Raw genomic sequence first — 19816 nt, forward strand, 5'->3', positions numbered from 1 at the left:
CATTCAAATGATTACATTTAGGCTTCAGTAAGGATATTAGGCTACGTGTTCCCTTCTCCATCCTGTTACTGGAGCATCTTACCTGTTATTACTGTCTCGGGGTTTGTCTGCCCAAGGTCTCCTGCATACTCCGGGGGGTGGGCATGTGGGTAAAGGTGGAGGGGGAATCGAAGGCAAAGGAGGCAAGTTCCGCTTTCCCTTCCCAAAACATGGTGCCGATGCTGCTGCAGTGGGTGGTGTGTGATGTTGGAAGGTTCTTTGAGGTTTAGGCAGAGGGTTTATAGATGGAGCACCTGGCTCACTGTACACGTTCTCTGAATGCCCCTCTTTTCTCCTCCATGATCCACCTGGTCGAGTCATGTCAAAAGTCCCAAAAATGGGTTCGCTGGTCTTCTTCTCTGTCTCCTCCAGCTCCTCCTTTAAAGGAGGGCAGAAGTAGTTCCCTGGAAATGCAAGTGAGGGTCTGTCAGGGACTTCTTTTGTTGCCTTCTCCAGTTTCTTAACATGAGTCAAAACAGATTTCTTGTCTTGGGGTTGTTCTGCTGTTTTGGAAAAGCGACAGGCCTTGTCTGGCATAACTTCTCTCTCCTTACTTGTTGGGCCTTCTGTAGGTTTAGGTCTCAAATCTCCCAGCTTTACAACATTCTCTTTCCCTGAGTCTTGTCTGTCCCAGCTGACAAACCTCTTGCTGTCTGTCCTTTGAACCTCACACGTTTTTGATTCCTTTTTCCTGACTGTCTCGCTCTCCTTCTGTGTTGCACTGAGAAGACATGTCCCCGGAGGACTCACAGGGGTAGGCTCTTTTTTGCCCTCCCACTGTGATATCTTGTCACGAATGCTGGCACTCTTGGCTACTGGTGAGCTCTTGTTGTGGTTCAGCCCATTCTCCATGTTGGGAGTCCGTGGGTCACTGGTGGTCATGGGTCTTCTGTGAGCCAACATGGTGTCAGGAGGACCTGGGCTGTCACTCAGGCTAAGCAGAGGGGAGAGGGGATGCTTGACCTGCACAGCAGTGCACCTCCTGTTTCTGTCCCCCGGTGACCCACACACCTCTTGAGGCTGGGGCACCACAGGCGATGGAGTCTCCCCAACCTTCAAGCCACAGCACTGGAGCCTTGGAAAAAAACAAAACAAATCAGTGTCTATGTGTTTTTATATTAGGAAATTAGATCAAAACAATACATTTAACATTTACATAAAAAAAGAAAACAGTTCATACAGTAACAGAATTTAAATATCTTGGACTGGTTATATATATAGGTGTATATTATATATATATAGGTGTGTGTATATATATATGTATGTATATATATATATATATGTATATATATGTATGTATATATATATATATATATATATATATATATATATATATATATATATATATATATATATATATATATATATATATATATATATATATATATATACATATATATGTATTTGTATTTGTATTTGTATGTTGTATTTTGTATGTATATATAAAGGCACACATGGGTAACTTTTAATTTCACAATGTAATGTAAACTGTGTATACTTTCTAGGCTAGATCCACAACTTAAATTTGATAAGCATATAGTGAAAATATCTAAAATAATACAAAACAATCTAAACTGCTTTAAATTAATCAGAATTGCATACCAAACAAGGCTGCCCTGTTTTACATACATGCTATGAAATTTTCTCATATCATTCTGCATGACAACATGGGCTCAAGCCGCTCCAACTGCAGTCAAACGGTAGGTTCACTATATAACAGAACATTAAAAGTTATGAATAAAAAAACAATCCAACCGTCATCACTACTGCAATATCTTGAAAAAATACAATCTGATGAGCTTTGACAGCTTCATCAGTTTCCCCTTTATTAAATTAATTTACAGATGTATTTATTATTTAGTACCTGAGGCTCTAAGCACATGTGTGGAGAGACAAAACAGCAGCAGAGTTACCAGAAGTGTGACAAACCATGACTGTAAAATCCCTTATTTTAGGACTAGTTTTGGGCAGACAGCCTTTTCTGTGAAGAGTTCTAAGTTGTGGAACGCTCTCCCAACAGACCTTAAGACCATACCGGATTTTAAAAGGTTTACTTCCAGACTTAAGAATTGGATAAAGAGAAATCAGGTCTGCACTCACTTTTAGTATTGTAATTTTTCCATATGGGGGGCAAAACAGTAGTTTTGATTGAATGTATGGACAATGTTCTTATTTCAGACTGATTTTTATTGACAGCCTTAAATGTGTTTTACTTAATTTTACATTTTGGTGCATATATATGTATTTGTATTTTGTATGTATATATAAAGGCACATATGTGTAACTTTTAATTTCACAATGCAATGTAAACTGTGCATACTTTCTAACTGTGTAAAAGCAATTTTACACAATTGCTTTTACAGTTTCTGATTGTGTAAAATCCCAACTAGGGATGGGCATTGAAAATTAGCCTTGGCTAAAATGCTGCTGTATTTGCCATCATTCATGGATCATACTTGTCCCTATCAAATAAAAATAAAATAAAATAAATAAAAACAAAAAAAAAAACAAAAAAAAACAAACAAACAGGCATTTACATATATGTATGTTGCAAACAGAAATAAATACATACATAGTTTTCAATTCTAATAATATGGAATTTAGTTATTTTGATATAAACTTAAAACTCAAAATGTAGATTAAAGCTTGTCTGTATCAAAATGTCTTCAGCTGCCTTATAAAGGATTGAATGGAGTATGAACATTGTACAGAAGGCGGAAGGACATTTTACAACCTCAGTACTACTGCCTTAAAATCCCAATCACCACAAGCTTTAAATTGCGGGGCCAGAAGCAACCTCTGACCTGATGCCCTGAGTGGACAGGAAGAAGGATGTGGTTTCAGCAGTGCAGATAGATACTAGAGAGTGTGACCATGTATGGCTCTAAAAGTTAAAACTAAGATTTTAAAACAAACTCTGAACTTTACTGACAACCAGTGCAGAGCAGCTAAAACAACAGTGATATGTGACCCTCCATCTGTACTAGTTAAAGGTCTTGCTGCAGACAATGTCTTGCAAAACTATGAACATTTTCATTTATTGAGGGAAAATAATTTGAATGTTCAACAATGCTTTGTTTCAGTTCTTATTTCCAATTATAACAGGACGCAACAAACATCAACATCACCAAGGGCCATGCTAACATAAACAAGGCAGAGAAATTTTCAGCAGTGTCCTGGCTTATAATTCTCATTTGAATCAAAAGATAGAAGATATACATGAAATGGCAGGTTAAACAGTATGCAACTATGATTACTCAATCGTTTACATCTGGACACAGGGAAAAGACAAGATCCTAGGTGTAGCCTTTTATGTATGTTTGGGACCGAAGACATGTTCTCTAAGGTTAAAAGATTGTGGTAGTGATGAGATCAGTATTACACATCAATATGGAGATTAAAATCTCTTCACAATGACCCTCTCTGGTTTCCAGTTTAATAATTAAGAATATAATATTAAATTCAGTTAAAAGACACCAGCATTGGCAGGAGGATGGTAGATTAAGATACAATAAAAACCTTTAGGAGAGCCAAACTTGATAATTTGTAACTCAAATGAAGTAAAAGAGTGTGAGTTCACCAGCCTGTATGTGAACCTATCTCGGTACACAACAGCTAGACCTCCGCCATGTCCCCCAAGAAAAGGGGTTGCGATGTAGGAGCAGCCAGGTGGGCACATTTCCATCAGCTGAATATATTCTATATTTTATTGCCAGGAACATAATGTCAGTGGACTCACTCAGAAAGAAATTGCTTAAAATAAATCATTATTCTTATCCTAGCGAGTATTAATCTGTGCAAACTGTACCAGTGGTAGCCAATCTGCACATTCAACAGATGATTCTAGAGGCACTTGAGTGCTCCCAAAACCTCACAACCTGACAACTTCCAATAGGCTAAAGTTCAAATAGATTCTTACTTTAAATGTAAAACATGAACTCTCGTTAACAGAACTAAGATCTTTTCCTGGTGCCTCCGTCTCAGCTGTGTCTGTGACTCATTGTGGACCATTACTAAGTCATAACTGTTTGAACTGCAGGTTTTAGGGTCAATGTTTACAAGCTACACACACAGCTATTTCTGGAAAGGAGATAAAGTATACACTAACAAGGGGAGAGGCCACATTGTATACGTGCATCTTTTCTTTCACTGGTCCTGGCCCACTGCACTGTTTTGGCCTTCAGCCCATTCATCAAATGGCTGAATTTCCAACAAATGGAGGAAATGTAGCCTTGCTGGGTGACTTCTGATGACATCGCTGGATGGGAAAATCAACAGTCATGCAGTTTAGAGAAAATCTCAGGGGCATGAGATGAAGGAATGAAGTTTCCTAGGAGATCTTTTTTTTTTTTTTTTTTTTTTTTTTTTTTTTTAAATGAAACTGGGTGTTGTATCTTGGCAACAAAGAATGCTAAATAACTAAATTCATGGCCCCATTATGGCTCCCCCTTTCTTTTACACGTCCTCGGGTGACACTGTTTTTATTAGACACAAAGCAACAGAAAGGGAAAAACTAGGTCAAATAGAAAAATCAAATAAAGGAAAGCAGTGACAGATCAGTCAAATAACTCTGGAGCACAAAATGCAAAAGAAAAATATATATAATCATCGATAACTCTCATTTGGAATTGAAACTATTTAAAGCAAATACATATTCAGAATTTTAAAAAGCATTTAAAGATCCATGACACAGTTATCTTATCAATCATATAGTGGACGATAGAAATATGGATGAGGGCCATTGATGGTAGATGGAGGGAAAGAGGCACAAAGGCAGAAATGAATACCTAAACAACTCAGCGAAGATCAGCAGACAAAAGAGAATAATATGAGCAAAAATCTGTTTAGTTTTGACAACCCTACAACATTGCCATTGCCTTATCATATTTTGAGCAGTAGTAAGTGACATGGCAAACCCTTAAAGAAATCTGTGATAATCCCTCCAGTTGGGAAAAAGGAAAATCTCTTCATTATAATCTGAACAGCACTAATGGATACAGCAAGAATGACAGAAGGAACTATAAATGGTGGCCATGGAGGCACTGGAGAGGAGCAGAAGGGGTGCAATAACAGTATCTATGCCAGATGGCCACTAAGTCCTGGTCTCCTCTTTTGCCCTGCCATTGTTGAACTTTTTATCTTGACGGAAAGGAGCATCTCCAGCTGGCTTAAGGTTAAATTGATAGATTTATGATGTCTACGTGAACATTCCTCTACATTTCTGAGATGAATAATATGCTTTTTGGCCAGTGGAGAAGGAGACACTGATCACGACCTTGTGTGTGGAAAAAGTAGTAAAGCCTCAAAAACTGTTAAGGACACCAACAACTTGATAAGAAACTATTATGAAAAGACACTAAGTTTGCTGCAATGCAATTCTTTGAGGCACCTACCTGTTGACTGATTGATAGATACAGTTGTCAGCGTTTGTACAGAGCAGCAGGGCCCTCCCACCGGTCATGGTGCTAGCAGCTGGCATCCTGCACAGATAGAAACTGAGATTGTTAACAATTAGGACATATCTGTATGATGGTCTGAGTACAATATCTGGAAAGATTAAAAGCATGAGAATGTTAGGGCAAAGGCAAGTTGGAAAGCAAAACACAAGCCAGATACTTGCTGTTCATAGTTAAAAAAAATACATCTACATTTATCTCCATTTTTCTTCACTAAATTTAAGGAAATGATACACCGGCTGACATAAGACAACTATGTCATATGTATAGAAAACATTTAGGGAATCCTCTGAATTTTAACTAAATGCCTTAAACACAGGGTAGAAAAGCAGACCTCACAGGTTTCATGGCATCCTACCAATATTCCATTCCTCACTAAGTAATTGGCGAATGCATCTTTATACGCAGCATGAATGGTTTACCAGCAAGCAAATACACACAGTAAGTTTAAATACCCACAATATGTGGCATAACATGAAAAGGAAAACAGTGTCGGTTGCAACTGAGCTTTGTCCTTTAGCACTTGCCAGATCACAAATGGAAATTCTTTGTACACATTAGGTTTTTTGGACCGCTGACTTGAAAGTTTACTGCAGAAAACAGCTTTCTTACTTTTGTCCTTTATTGGAGGCAAGCACTTTCAAAGAGGTGGAGGAGCATGTTCAAATGGTTTGAAACTATTGCTTGATCTATTTGTCAGTGCATATTGAAACCAGATCCACTTGGAGCATTGAAAGATCATCTGTATATAACGTCAAATAACATGCACATGACCTGACTTATAAACACGAGAGGGATGGCTGGCATGGAGCAAAAAAGACTGATCTCTGTCTGGAAAAGATGTAGTTAACACAAGCGGGGCAGAGAGGTCAAGTCTAACTGTTGTATTCATACATTTATTCTACACTAAATCCAAAGAGACATTAATTCATGCTCCGCCATCCTACTGCATACTCAAACACAAAACCTCACATAAAAACACACCTACACATCCTGCCAAAGAGCCCATATGCCAGTCCAGCACGTGGATTGTATGTGTGACTTCTACCAGATGTGCCGAGATATCTGAGGGTACTCGCAGGCCATTGAACAGCAGTGCATGGCCCATCTTCCCCCTTCCTATAAACCTGCATGAGCTAAGTCCGACACCTTCTTTACTCCAACCCCAAACTATGTTGAGAATGTATTTAACCAAATTCCATAAATTGGTGTCCTTAATGGTAGGTGGGTATTTAATCATGTGGAAAAAAAAGACATTAAAACAGCTTAACTCAAACAGCCGCCACCCCCCCCCCCCCCCCCCCCACCAACCCCCCACTGGGGATGCACGCACACGCACACCCACACAGACACACACACACACATACCATTGGTACAAGGTCGCCCCCCCCCCAAAAAAAAAAAAAATAAGAAGAAGAAGAAGAAAAAGAAAAAGAAGAAGAGAATGAAGGAGAAGGAAGGTTTGCTTCGGCCACTGACTGCCTTGTAGGCCAAAATTATTTTCAGCTGTGAGCTGAGCAGGGGTCACATGTTTGAGGAGAAACATCAACCAAGTTTTTTTTTTCTTTCCCTCTCCCTATTACTTTTCTTCTTACTAAAAACTTTAAACAGAAATTAAGAACAGAAATCATGCATGCAATTGGAAGTGGGCAAGAGGTAGTGAGGTGGAGGGATGGGGGCTTGTAAAGAATGAATAGACTCTCCAAGTTTTACCATTTTAAAGTTGTGGGCAAGGCATTTTAGGAGGAGAAAGGAGAGATGGGAGATGCACACAAAGAGATGGGAGGTGTGGAAAGACAGGGCTTGTCAAAAGTCGATAAGAAAGTGGATGTGGCTTGAAGTAATTTAAGTAAAATGCTGCATTGTGAATGCAGTGCTCGCTTTGAGGCTGTCCCACTTCATTGTTTTGAGCCCTTAAGCCAAACAGAAAATGTCTTTTGTGGAGATTTGAGAGCCTGAAAAGGACATTTGGTAAATTCACACAATTTTGACTTACTGGGCTGAATCATATCTCATACTTGAAATCAGTCAGCGCTTCTCAGTTGAACTGGACTAGCAGCAGTGTATTTACATCTTGCAAAAGCAGTAAATTTGACAACATTGTTTGTTTTTCAGTGTTCAGTTACTGAGGAAACAGTGTTTTTTGAGGAAGCAATGGCTTTTGTCCCCTCCAGCTGTTGGCAGCTATTGTTAAAACTGACCCCTGGCTCAAGATGGCCACCGTGACAATGCGGAGGCCGAGGGAAGCCATCTGCTGAGGCCAATAAAAACATCACGGGAAACAGCAACCTAAAAGACCTCACCTGCCCCACCCCCTCTAAACGCTATCTTTTGAGGTGTGACAAGCTGCACACACCGCAGAAGAGGAAATGGACATTGTATTGTTAAGCAGCAGGGTGGATGATTTCTGGGTGGAGAAGACAGCAATAGATGTTTCTTGAAACGGATATGAATTTCTAATCTTTTTCTTCTGTTTTCTGTTCAAAGATGACTGTGCATACCACATTTTAAGTTAAAAAGAAAAAGAAATTAAAAAAATAATTGCATAAATAAATAATAAGGTAACTTCATTTAAAAAAAGTCTTTATTTTAGTGAATCACCTTTTGATTTTCTTGCCTATTCTAGCTTGGCATATTTATTATTTGAGTTTTGGAAATTACACAAAAATCCAAGAAGTATAACTTCCAGTTCTGGCATGGCATGACAAAGGTTGGACGCTCACTCAACAGCAAAAAGTTACAGTTACTATAAAAGGTTTTACTAGATGCAGATAACAGCAGCTGGGGTCAGAGGGAAGGCATCACAGACAAGCATCAGTTGCATAACAAACTCAAGGGAGATTTTTATCAATGGATGGACACTGGGTTACAGAATACAAGCAGATTTATACAAACATACACTCACCATTACTGTATGAGCGATCATTTCAGCTTAAACTTGACATGTGGGACATTGAGGCCATCTGTAGGCAGCAATGTAACACTTTATTCATCATTTTTATTTGTATTGACTTCTTCATTTTTCCTTGTCCACAGCTATGTTAATGCAGCCTTGTTTCCTGAGTAGTCCAGAGGCAAGAAAACCTATTACAATCTCTAAAACAGACATTTTGGCTTTGCAGTGTTCATTTTATTCATTTTTTAACAATTGGCATGGGGACACTGATGTTGAGGTATTTAGCTGGTTTCAATCTGCATGCCACTAAATATAAGGTACATCTGACTCTCTGAACCTAATGTTGCCATCACAAAGTTGACCTCATAGATACGCTTCAACCACCTATTCACAAAATGTTAAAGGGGTCCTATTATGGTATTTAGAGTTTTCTGAGCTTTCTACAGTGTTACAGTGTTGAATCCTCATCAGACATGTGAACAGCACTGTTTTTATCACCTAAACGCATGTTTGAGTTTGAGTTCCAGCACTCTCTCCATTTGGTTTCCATGGCGACGAAAAACGCATCGTTTTAGAGAGTTTTTTCTACTTGGAAATCCTTGTGACGTCCCGGGGGATAAGGTTCGGTGATTGGTTACCTTCTACTGGTTAACAAGGGCATGTACAAATGCATCAGGCGGGTGGAAAACGTCGGATAAAGTTATTTCCAACGATGGCTGGTGAGTTTACCAAAGAGAGACATCCTGCTGCATTCGTTGCTGTGGGTTGCTGTTATCCACTTTGTTTTCGGGGTCTGATTCAGGTTCCAACATGTAGGGCTGCATGCTATGTGTTGATATTGTATTTTGTTTTTTTATTGAGTTCATATTAGCCTAATCCTTCTGTTTATGAGCGATTACAGTGATGGCGAAAGCAGTTGCGGTGCACGCTCCCGATGTAGTGCAGTGGTAGAGAGGAGGAGGTCGGTCTGAAGTAAATAAAGCGATTTGTGACAATAACTTGATCAATCCCAGCCCTTCTGGTCTAAAAATAAATTAGTAATAAAAATATCTGGTAATAAAAATAAATTAGCCTGAAATGCACATAATAGTTTCACTTTAAGCAAAGTGCAAAATGACGAAAGGAAATCTAACCTGTTTATATACTGAACATGACCAAGAACTTTACATTTCCACTAGTGGACAATATTTCTGATATAGCATATGGCTCAATTTCTGACTAGAAACTAAACTACTGATAAAAAAAAAGAAAGAAGTTTCTTGTATTTCACCATGTTAGTTACAGTGTTGATACTTTTTTTTCCTATGACTGGCAGGAGGAGATAATTGATTAAATATGGAGAGAAGGGAAAACATTCTCAGACAGTCTCTCCTGGAAAGTTTCATGGTGTTTCAGTCATTTCTAACCATCAAACCTGAAACAGTTGTATAAATCCTGCTTGCTTTATTACTCTGACACACCTTGCCAGTTGCCGTCTGAAGGGAATATCCTTGTAAGAATGTCAAGAAATGTCAGAAAATGAAAGAAAACTGCAGAACAGACGGCCTTTCCTGTAATTAAAACAAACTGAAGAGTTACAGGGTTAAAGAGGTACATGTGCATTTTGATGAGTTCAGAAAGTTATGTACATTGAAATAATTACTAGCTTTTCCAGTGATCCTTTATTTTCTTTGCCCACATTTCAGGCCTTCAGTTCTCCTCGCAAAAAAAGGTCATTTGGACTTAAATACTCATGCACTGTGTTTTTACAAAATCAAAAGTACTCCAAATACTAGATATACACATAAACCTGTCACTGAGAGCACTCACTGTAACTGGGTTTTTTCATGCTGAACTCGCATAATGTTGAATCCACAATGGTAAGTTGTGGAATCTGATTTACCAATTCACATTGTGATGTACACAAAACACATAAACCAGATTTGCCACAATAAGCTGGTCTTCATACTACACCAGTTGACCTATGCTATCAGGCGTAAGTTTACTGTCTCATCCAAATATTATGAAGTGGTAATGTTTGGTGACAATGTGACGAAGTTTTGCTGTTGATGTTGAATCAGCTTTATCCCCTGGAATGCAGCCGATGCTGTTGATGTTTCATATTCATCTTTTTCAGGACTTCAGGCTGCTGTCAGCAATCTATGGGCTGGCTGCTGTTATAGTGCTCTGAGCTCTGAGGGGCTGCTTGCCTGCTTCTTTCCTACAGCTGGATCTCATAAAGATTTCATCCTACCCCCCTCATCCCTAGGTCCAACTGTGCAGGAACAGCTAACGCCATTACATCATCACTATCCCCAGCTTGTTCTCCCCTATACTGCTCCCTTTTTTTTCTTCCTGTCATTTACAAATACCTAAAAAGGGCAAAGTCACTCCGAGCGCCCACTGCATTTCACTGTTATTATGGCGTGAAGTTACTAAATAAACAAAGCCACCAAATAGCAACCCCTTGATATCTTTATGAGTGGAATTTGTTGAAGAAAAAAACTCAAAGAGAAAAAGAGAAAGTTTCAGTTCAAAATGTGGATTTTATCAAAGTGAGGAGGAAAAGATCATTAATTTTTTGTGTTTCTTTCTATGCCAAGACACACTGAGGACCCTGTGCCTTAAAAATTGCGGTTTACAATAACTTTTTGCCAAAGGCTTGTCTGCAATCAATTAAGCACACACTGCTGCATCTAGCCAACTTCTTGTGGAATGGCAAACTTGGCTGTTCTTTTTTACTCGTCCTTCAGTCTTTTTTTTTCCTCTTTTCATTCTTTTTCTTTCATTAGCATCAGCAAAGGGAAGGTTTGGAAGGTAGACTGTTCATCTTGGTGGTCTGGTTAAAGTATGTTAGGTTTATCACGTCCGATGCGTCTAATATAAAGTGCTGAGTTTGACTTTTACATGGTAATTTTCATGCAGTGTGCGATCTGTAGCCTTTGGAAAGGGTAATCCTGGTTCCAGAAGAATCTGGAAGGAAAAGTTTGATGGTGAAGGAAAGAATGTATGAAAAGAGGACTAGAATTTTATAAAGGCTCCACAGTTGCTTCTTTTTTATTCCGTCTTTGTGTCCCTCTCAGGGCCCCTGTTGTTTTCCCAAGCTGATTTCATAGCAGGGTTTTGGACTTGAGCCAAACAGGCCAACTCTGTGACTGCATGCATGCTCATGCCTTTGTAGGAATATTCCCATGCATGATGCCATCACACAGTGCATGTCTTAAAAGCCTGGAAGTTGAATACAGTCACACACGTAGTACGTGTTAAAGCTATCTCTTTGCACCATTGTCAAAACACCATTGAGAGTCATTCTTATCCACTTTGTTATATCCCTTGACCCCCCTCCTCTCAACCTCCATTGTAAGAGGAGGATGGATGTGAGACACCACTGAAACTGGGTTAGCCACAGAGCCAGACAGGAACTGAAGGGAGATCCTACAAACAATTAATTTCTCCCTGCCAGCTTTTTTTGCTTATCGAGCCATTCTAAATATAGCACAAGTATCCATTGTTGTATTTCTATTACCACACATAAAGCATTTCTTGTCATTGTGGTTGTCATTTACAACAGAGACTCCTAACGGCCTGGGTGTTTACAGCTTGTCCCACTGGAAGCTGGTACAATGCGCTAAAGTATTACCTCATTAAATCTATTTTAAAAAATGGTAAACACTATCCCTTCACAGCAAGAAATATGCCTATTGGCATTTGGGGTATTTCTGTATTAGAATCTGCAGAGTTTTTCTCTGACCTTTTCAGCCAATATGCATGTCTTATAGGTCATGCATGATGATTCATGCAAAGCTGTCTGCCTTTGAATTAGCCCTCTGATGTACTTGTGAGTTGTTCACAATTTATTTATATATTGCTCCATGGCACCTAGGATATATTTCACCAACCTGTAACTTGGATGGATTGCAATAACAATGGAAGCTACATTTGCTTCCTCACAGTGCAACCCAGGAAGACAATATCAATCCATTTATTCATTTCCTTATGATTAATATACTGGTAACTATTTTCTAAAATTAAGTTATTGTGCTTTTCTTCTTTACATATGAAGAGCCTGAGGTTGTTGCTGATGAATGTGAGTTCTGACTAATACGGTTAAAATGGCAGTAAACGGAACAAAAGTTCACACACAGCAAAATCTTTCTTCAGGTTTTTTCTACTTGTTCAGTCTGTCAAGCTTAAAAAATGACCACTCTTGAATAGTTAAACCACAAGCATCTAATGGAGAAGGCCTCCTTTGTATTTAGAGTGTGTTTGGCCCCCATTCCACATTCTGTCGACTGCAAATCTTGTAACTTCCTGGCTGATAATGTGTCAAAGATCTAACTCTTTTTGTGACAAGGTTTTTTTTTTTCGTTTTTTTTTTTAAATAAATAATCCTGAGGGAAAATATTCAAAGCTGTTGGTCTCATAGGAATTGAACATGACAAAAAAAAAAAAAAAGAGAGTATTTCTTGTTGAGCATTTGCTAACCTTGTGGAAAGTTGAATAAAAAAGTAATCATCAAAACAATTTTCTTGTGACCAAGGTAGGGTTAAATTCCTTTGCTAATTAAATGAAGTGAAGAGAAGTTTTGCTAACAGAGAGAGAGAGAGGAAAAAAATCCTCCCAATGAGAAGAGAGAGAAAAAAAAGAGTGATGAAGATCCTTTTCTTGGAGGCTGAGAGAACAAATCTCATATTTCCTCCATCTGGGAGAGGGTGTCTTCTTTCTTTTCCTCCACAGAGGTGCAGAGTCTGTTGTCCAACTCCCTCCCATGGACATGTCAGCCCCTCCTTCCTACAGACAGAGGTCCCATCCAGCAGAGCTCCTGACTCATCCCAAGTCTGCTCCTAATTACCCTGCTGGCTCCAAAGACTTGAGCCTTGCCAACTGCTTCCAAGCCTTAGTTTGAACAGTTCTCACTTTAGCCTAAATTACTCCATCGAACTGCCTGTGTCAGAAACAAAATTCCACATATTTCACATTTACAGAGGAGACACCACTGCATTGTTTAATGCCTCACAATGCTGCATTCTTGGCCAAAGAATGTGTTGATTGACTACTTTTATATTGCTAATGGCAGTGCCTCAATGAAATGAGAGAAAAGTCCATATTGATATAACAGAAGTTTACATCTATTAACGATTCCATTCACTTAAAAAAAAAAAAAAAAAATCAGTTTTTCTGAATTAACTAAGTAAGTTTAAAAAAATCTGTTTTTCTGAATTAACAAGAAAAGTTTTACAAAGAAAAGAGAAAAACTTAAGTTTAAATAAAAAAAAGGCTTCCATGCCGTGTGTAGTGCAGGATGTATCCAGTCGACATATAACAAGTTCAAGGTATGCGAATAACACTTTATATATATCCATATATATACTTATATATATTTTAGGAGCCTTTCTATTTTTATGGTAGAGCTCAGCTGTGAAGTTAGGAGAGTCGGTTAAGTTCTGAGCATGATTTTGATTGTTAGCTAATGTTTGTAAGCTAACATAGTGATGGTGGTTGTGGGTTTCAAGGGGCATTAGCACACCTGCAACGTCTATATCTCTCGACCGGTAAGTCAGTAAGTTGATACTGTCACGCTAAAATGGTATGCTTGAATTTCAAGTGGTGCTGTATAAGAGGTGTAACCACAGACAACATAGGTTTATGGGTGTAACAGTATATGTATCTTTATTGAAATCTTTTTTTGTACGAAATGCTCAATACAGAATGGAGGCATACAAAGTTCCCTTACGAAACAATAATATGCTTGCGCATACTGGCTGCATCCGAATTCCTTACACAGGATGTCCGAATGTCCACCCTAACCCTGACATAGTACTCCATACAGTGGCCACGCCATTTCCCAAGTGTGTTCGAATGTCCAGAGGGAAAAAAGTAGTACACTCAAAATGACTACAAAAGTAGTGAGCATCGGTGGTCACAATATGGCTCAAAATAGACCACAATGCATTGCGGTCAGGAGTTCGAAACAGCGCAAGGAGGGTAACAAATTGAATAAATACATTTCAACAAAAATGGAACAGACAACAAGGAAAGAATAAAATACAACACAAAGAAATAAATATACATTTGTCTTGTATTTTATTCTTGTGAAAATATTTTCACACAAGTGACTGGATTTGGAATGATATATTTACGCACGTTGCTGTTGCCATTGTAACAGCTGTTGGTCACATGATATCCGGCAAGGAAACTAATCGCCAAAAAGTGCACCATGTAGCGTGCTATGTACCATAGGGCAGTACTATGTTGTGAATGAAGGATTAGTGAGTAATCTGGATATTCCAACGCAGCTACTAAGAGCAGCCCAGCCTCGGGCTAGTGGACCTTTTAGTGGTTAGTCCTGCAACTAATCATGTTACTCTATATCTTACAGCATACATGCAATTAAAGTTTGACTTTTGAAAGAAAATATTGTACTGTTAATTACAGCCCTATTTGTTCAAGTTTGATGGAATTATCTTTAGTTTTTTTTTCCTCCCTCCTTCCCAACTTGTAATATGTGTATGCAGATACTAATTGAATTAAAGAGGGAACACATATCTATTTATGTTATATATTTACTTATTTATGTTTTATTGATGAAATTGGTGCAGATGCTGATGGCATGTCCAGAGATGTGAATGCAGCCTACTGGACAGAATTTCTAGACTGTGCTGCAGAAGGTGCTGATGTACAGGTCCCATCACCATCTCCCAGATGGCAGCAGGAAGAATGGAAATCTGTTGGAAGGATACTGGTTAAGGGATTGAAGGATCACGGATGTTTTCCTTCTCGAGTGGCTCAAGTCTTTATAGTAGCAATAACATTTGGTGAACTGTCTCATCTGATTTACATTTTGAGTCCTTGATGATGTATCTCAGTCATTCTGAGCGCGGCCTCTTGTCAGCTGCTTTGCAGAATGGTGTTGTGGGTGATGAAGACGAGCTTCTTGATCGTATGGATCGCATAAGAGTATGAACAATACCAACTAAAGAAAACATGAAAGCTGGGCTTCTCCAAATAGCTCACAAGCAGATTATCCAGCAACCAAAATATGCACTAGACAAGATTGCACAAGTTACAGGACCAACTCTCAAGCAGATATTCTCCAATGTACTGGATATAGAGAAGATGTATGAGGACCTCAAACCAACAACACAAAAAGTGTTGAAATAATTTACAGCCTCTCCATGCTCTCCAGCAGAGAACCAGAGTTAACGATTTTTTCATCAGTACATACGAGGACTGGATGAAATGGGACTGTGGAAGCTGTTGAGATTTCTGACTGGGTGTGATGTCATTTGCATCAAAAAAATCCAAATCATGTTCACCACTTTGGAAGGACTGGCAGGCCAGCCAATCGCACATACGTGTTGCCAAACTGCAGACCTGCTTTCCAGAACTCAGAACAGAGTTGAAATGGAAGCTGTCCTGTCCAGTAACACATATACCATGAACATTGTAGAAACAACCCATTCCATCTATGCAGCCTGTGTAGGTTGGAGTTCCTGTGTAAGTATGGAACAGCACATGTAGGGAATATGAGTACCTCAGTGGTGAATGACGAGAACCACGTGATTTTAATTTACACAAAGATTTTGAGTTTTTGGATATAAACACAAATTAACTACCACCTCATGAGCATTATGTTGTTGCACTAAGAACACCACCCAAAATATTGATTTTGGCATTTGGGTTTGTGATTTTGAATTGAACTGTTAATGCAGTTTGGTGGAGATTGTTAGTTGCTCTTTAAAATGTACATTAAAATGCACATTGTTGCTTGTTTTGATTACCCAGTGTCATTGTCTAAATGTCTTTTGTATATCTTGGAGTTTTTTTGTTTTCATCATTATTTAACAATAACTTAAATTCTAGTTATACATTATTAATGCAATCACATGCAAATACCTGAATATATTGGATTAACCCTGCAGTTTGCTGACCACTTTTTGAACAGTTCATGCAGAAGTTAGAAAAATTAAGCCGTTTACTAAAGTTCTTTCTTTTCTCAATAAACTATTTCAAAACTTTCATTTGAAACGTACATGTGCATTTGAACATCATTTGTTTCAGTTTAACACTGATACATTTTGGGCATTAAAAGAAAGCTTCCGTTGGTTGTATATTCAATGTAAAATTTTGAAGAATTCATCCCCATCTTTCATGTTTGTTGAATCAGTTCTGGCAGAGGCTACTTGTAACAGGATATTTTGAGGAGTGTGCTTATTTTTCCCTTGTGCTATAAGTCACTCTGTTCAAACTTAGTGTGCATTTATTTGACATAATACGACAAAGTTAGCTGATTATTTAATAACCACAAATATTTTATGGATATATGCTGCCAATTAAACTAACTCAGAAAAAGAGCAAGATTTGCCTCATTTAGTCAGATTTAGATTGAGCAACGTTGTGTGTCCAAGGCATGAGGTCTGTTGACGGTCCATTTACAATTAAAGACTAGGTCTTTAGATTCATTTCTTTTTCCTTGTTGCATGAACATATTCCAAGATGACAAGAGGTCATTTACCTGATTTAAAGAGTGAAATTTTTACTAAGGGAGCCCAAACTAAGGCATACTTTACTCATAGATAAGCATAAGCATGATGAAACACAGGCCCTTGACAACCAGAGTTTATAATCCCTACCTGTCAGCTGGTTTTTACAGGATCAATACAAAATCTTGATGAAAAATTGAAAGCAGATCTGGACCAGTTTAGGCCATAACAACATTATGCCTAGTTATAATTTATTGTAATGTACTGCTGCTGTTTAAAAAAGGATAAAATTATTTTTGTCCATCCAGATATACTGTATGTAATTACCATATGCGGAAATGATCTCTTTTTCAATACAAGACTCATATTCACATTGACATACAAGAGAAACCCAAATACAGGTAAATTAAGGTAATTTACAACTAAAATAATGAATTATACCTTCAAGCCTTTTTCTGGACCGATGCAGATTGTACAGTTATGATCTCATCCTGTAGAATAGCTTGTGACAACTAAATATGAGCTTGTATGTTGACACACAAGAATTTGTAAAGTTCCATGGCCTCCTCAGATGAGGTGGGTGGATGAAGGCTGTTTTCTGCCATACAGCAGATGTGAAAACTGGTATCATCACAGCGATATGGTCCCCTCTGAAGGCATTTTTCTTTGCAAGCCTGTGTCATTTCATGGGATACTTCTTTGAGGTATTCCCTGGCACCGAATAGTTCTGGAAAGGTAGACATCATCACTGGATGTCCTCCTGGAGACACTGTATTTTTGCACGGGCGAATCCTATGAATATTCTAAACTTGAGCAATGCCCTGCAGTTCTTTCTGGATATTAAAACCATGTAAGTAATAATGTTAGTTCATACATCATCAATAGAGTAACCAGCAAAGACCCTTGGATCACTGTTGGTGCTATATGCATGTAGCCAAATCGTTGGGTTACTTAACGTAAACCCTGGTTCTTTGATAACAGAGTGAGGTGTTTCACTATGGGAATTGCTTATGTGTGACCAACTATGGAAGCTCCAACCCCCTCCTACTCATTCTGGACAGGTTTCCTTCCGTGTCCGTGCAAGAAGGGATGAGAAGGTGGAACACCTCACTCTGTTATCAAAGAACCAGGGTTTACGTTAAGTAATCCAATGTTCTTTTTCTAACTTCGCTCAGTGTTTCACTATGGGAGATATGTAAATTGCTCATATTAAAATGGCCTCCAAGAACATCCGTAGTAATTATAAGTGTATCTTTTGTTTATCAGAAACTACTAAACAAAGCAAGTTAAAACCACATTAGAAAGAGCAATCACAATTAAGCATGTTTTCTGCAAAAAAAAAAAAGGAGGGGGGGGGGGGGGTTAAATGTTCTTAGCCCAGATGTCTGTCCAATAGCCCTGTGGGTCTCCACACTTTGTTTTGGGATTGAGACATTGGGAAATTGCTTAGTCTTTAAGTTATGTTGATGGGATCATTATTAGTTTGTCCAATTTGCGAAGGACTTTGCGCTTGTTCAGACGTAAAACCCAACAAGATATTATGAATGTGGCCATGTTTCTTTAAAATCAGTTAGGTAGATAGGGTATACTCCACGGATATAAGCTGATGCAGATATAAAATGCATTCAGGCAGGCTATGTGGTGACACAGGAGACAATCAGGAAATTGAAAAAAAAAAAAAAAAAAAAAAAAAAAAAACTAGATCTCTGGGGAGTGCAGCTGAGACACCGGAACTGACTACGGCAACTTATGTATCAAAACCCAGGCCCGAACTTTATTTGGCACATGGATTCTTACGAAAAAACTCAAACCATATGGAATCTGCATCAATGGATTTTCACAAATGGTGTTCTTTTTCTAACTTCGCTCGGTGTTTCACTATGGGAATCGCTTATGCGTGACCAACTATAGAAGCTCCAGTGACACCACGTCTGTCTGTGACAGACAGGCTGAGCCGTACCCAGGGCTCCGCCCCCACATACAGATACGGCCAACCAACCCCCTCCTACTCATTCTCGCTTTCTTCCCGTGTGGAACTACAGCGAAGCTCCCTCAGCGCGGTCGGACTAGCTTGGTCTACTGTTGAACTGTTCGCAGGCGTCCCCTCAAGGAGCACGTCGCCGAACGCAGTTCCTGGCTCTGGTCTGCAACCATGTTGAGTAAGACGTTAGTTGCACGGTCGTCGTATAGGTAACCACGTAAAGCAAGCTGCGTCCAACTGTCTTTAACAAGCGGCCTACTGACTCTCGTGTGACTCGGGCTAACGCGTCAAGGTGAGAGTGTTGTTGGTCTGACATTAACTTGTTAGCAAGACTGTCTGCTTCAGCTAATGTGTCACGGCGAGCTGACTCGGACATAAAGCGGTAAGCTCGGAAATAACCATCCGACTGGCGCTTTACGGCCAACCAACCCCCTCCTACTCATTCTGGACAGGTTTCTTTCCGTGTCCGTGCAAGAAGGGATGAGAAGGTGAAACACCTCACTCTGTTATCAGAGAACCAGGGTTTACGTTAAGCAACCCAATGTTCTTTTTCTAACTTTGCTCGGTGTTTTACTATGGGAGATATAGCCCACTCCTGGATTGCATGAACAATGCCAAAGCGCGAGGAATAGCTACTGACAGGTAAAAGTCAGACCTAACTCCCGACTTCCAGTACCGCGTGAGTCAGAGACGGCTGAGCAACATCCAGCCTGTAAAACCGCACAAATGTGTGTGGTGTGGCCTAACTAGCGGCAGCACAGATGTCTTGAATAGACACCCCTTTAAACAAAGCCCATGATGTGGCCATGCTCCTGGTAGAATGAGCCCTTATCCCTGTGGGTGGCTGCGCCCCTTTACATCTGTAAGATAGACGTATAGCCTCAGTGATCCAGTATGATAACCTTTGACGAGACACAGGTTTGCCCTTGTGGGAAGTGACCCAGGAAACAAACAGCTGGTCAGACCTCCTGAAGCAAGCAGT

General features: G+C 39.2%; 1 protein-coding gene across 2 annotated transcripts in view; it reads right to left on the bottom strand.

Moving 5' to 3' along the window:
- LOC306763476 (DENN domain-containing protein 2A) overlaps positions 1-19816 on the bottom strand; it is a 45898-nt gene that overhangs the window by 12054 nt on the left and 14028 nt on the right. For both annotated transcript variants that reach the window (XM_079250293.1, XM_079250292.1), the window contains exons 2-3: positions 5433-5519; positions 83-1114 (exon numbers count right to left, since the gene is read on the bottom strand). In XM_079250293.1, coding sequence (XP_079106419.1) covers positions 83-1114; positions 5433-5518 — 1118 coding nt within the window. In that variant the 5' untranslated portion in view covers position 5519. The remainder of the gene's footprint in view (positions 1-82; positions 1115-5432; positions 5520-19816) is intronic.

Source organism: Telmatherina bonti, assembly GCF_933228915.1.
Source record: "Telmatherina bonti genome assembly, chromosome: 2".
In the NCBI taxonomy this organism is placed as follows: domain Eukaryota; kingdom Metazoa; phylum Chordata; class Actinopteri; order Atheriniformes; family Telmatherinidae; genus Telmatherina; species Telmatherina bonti.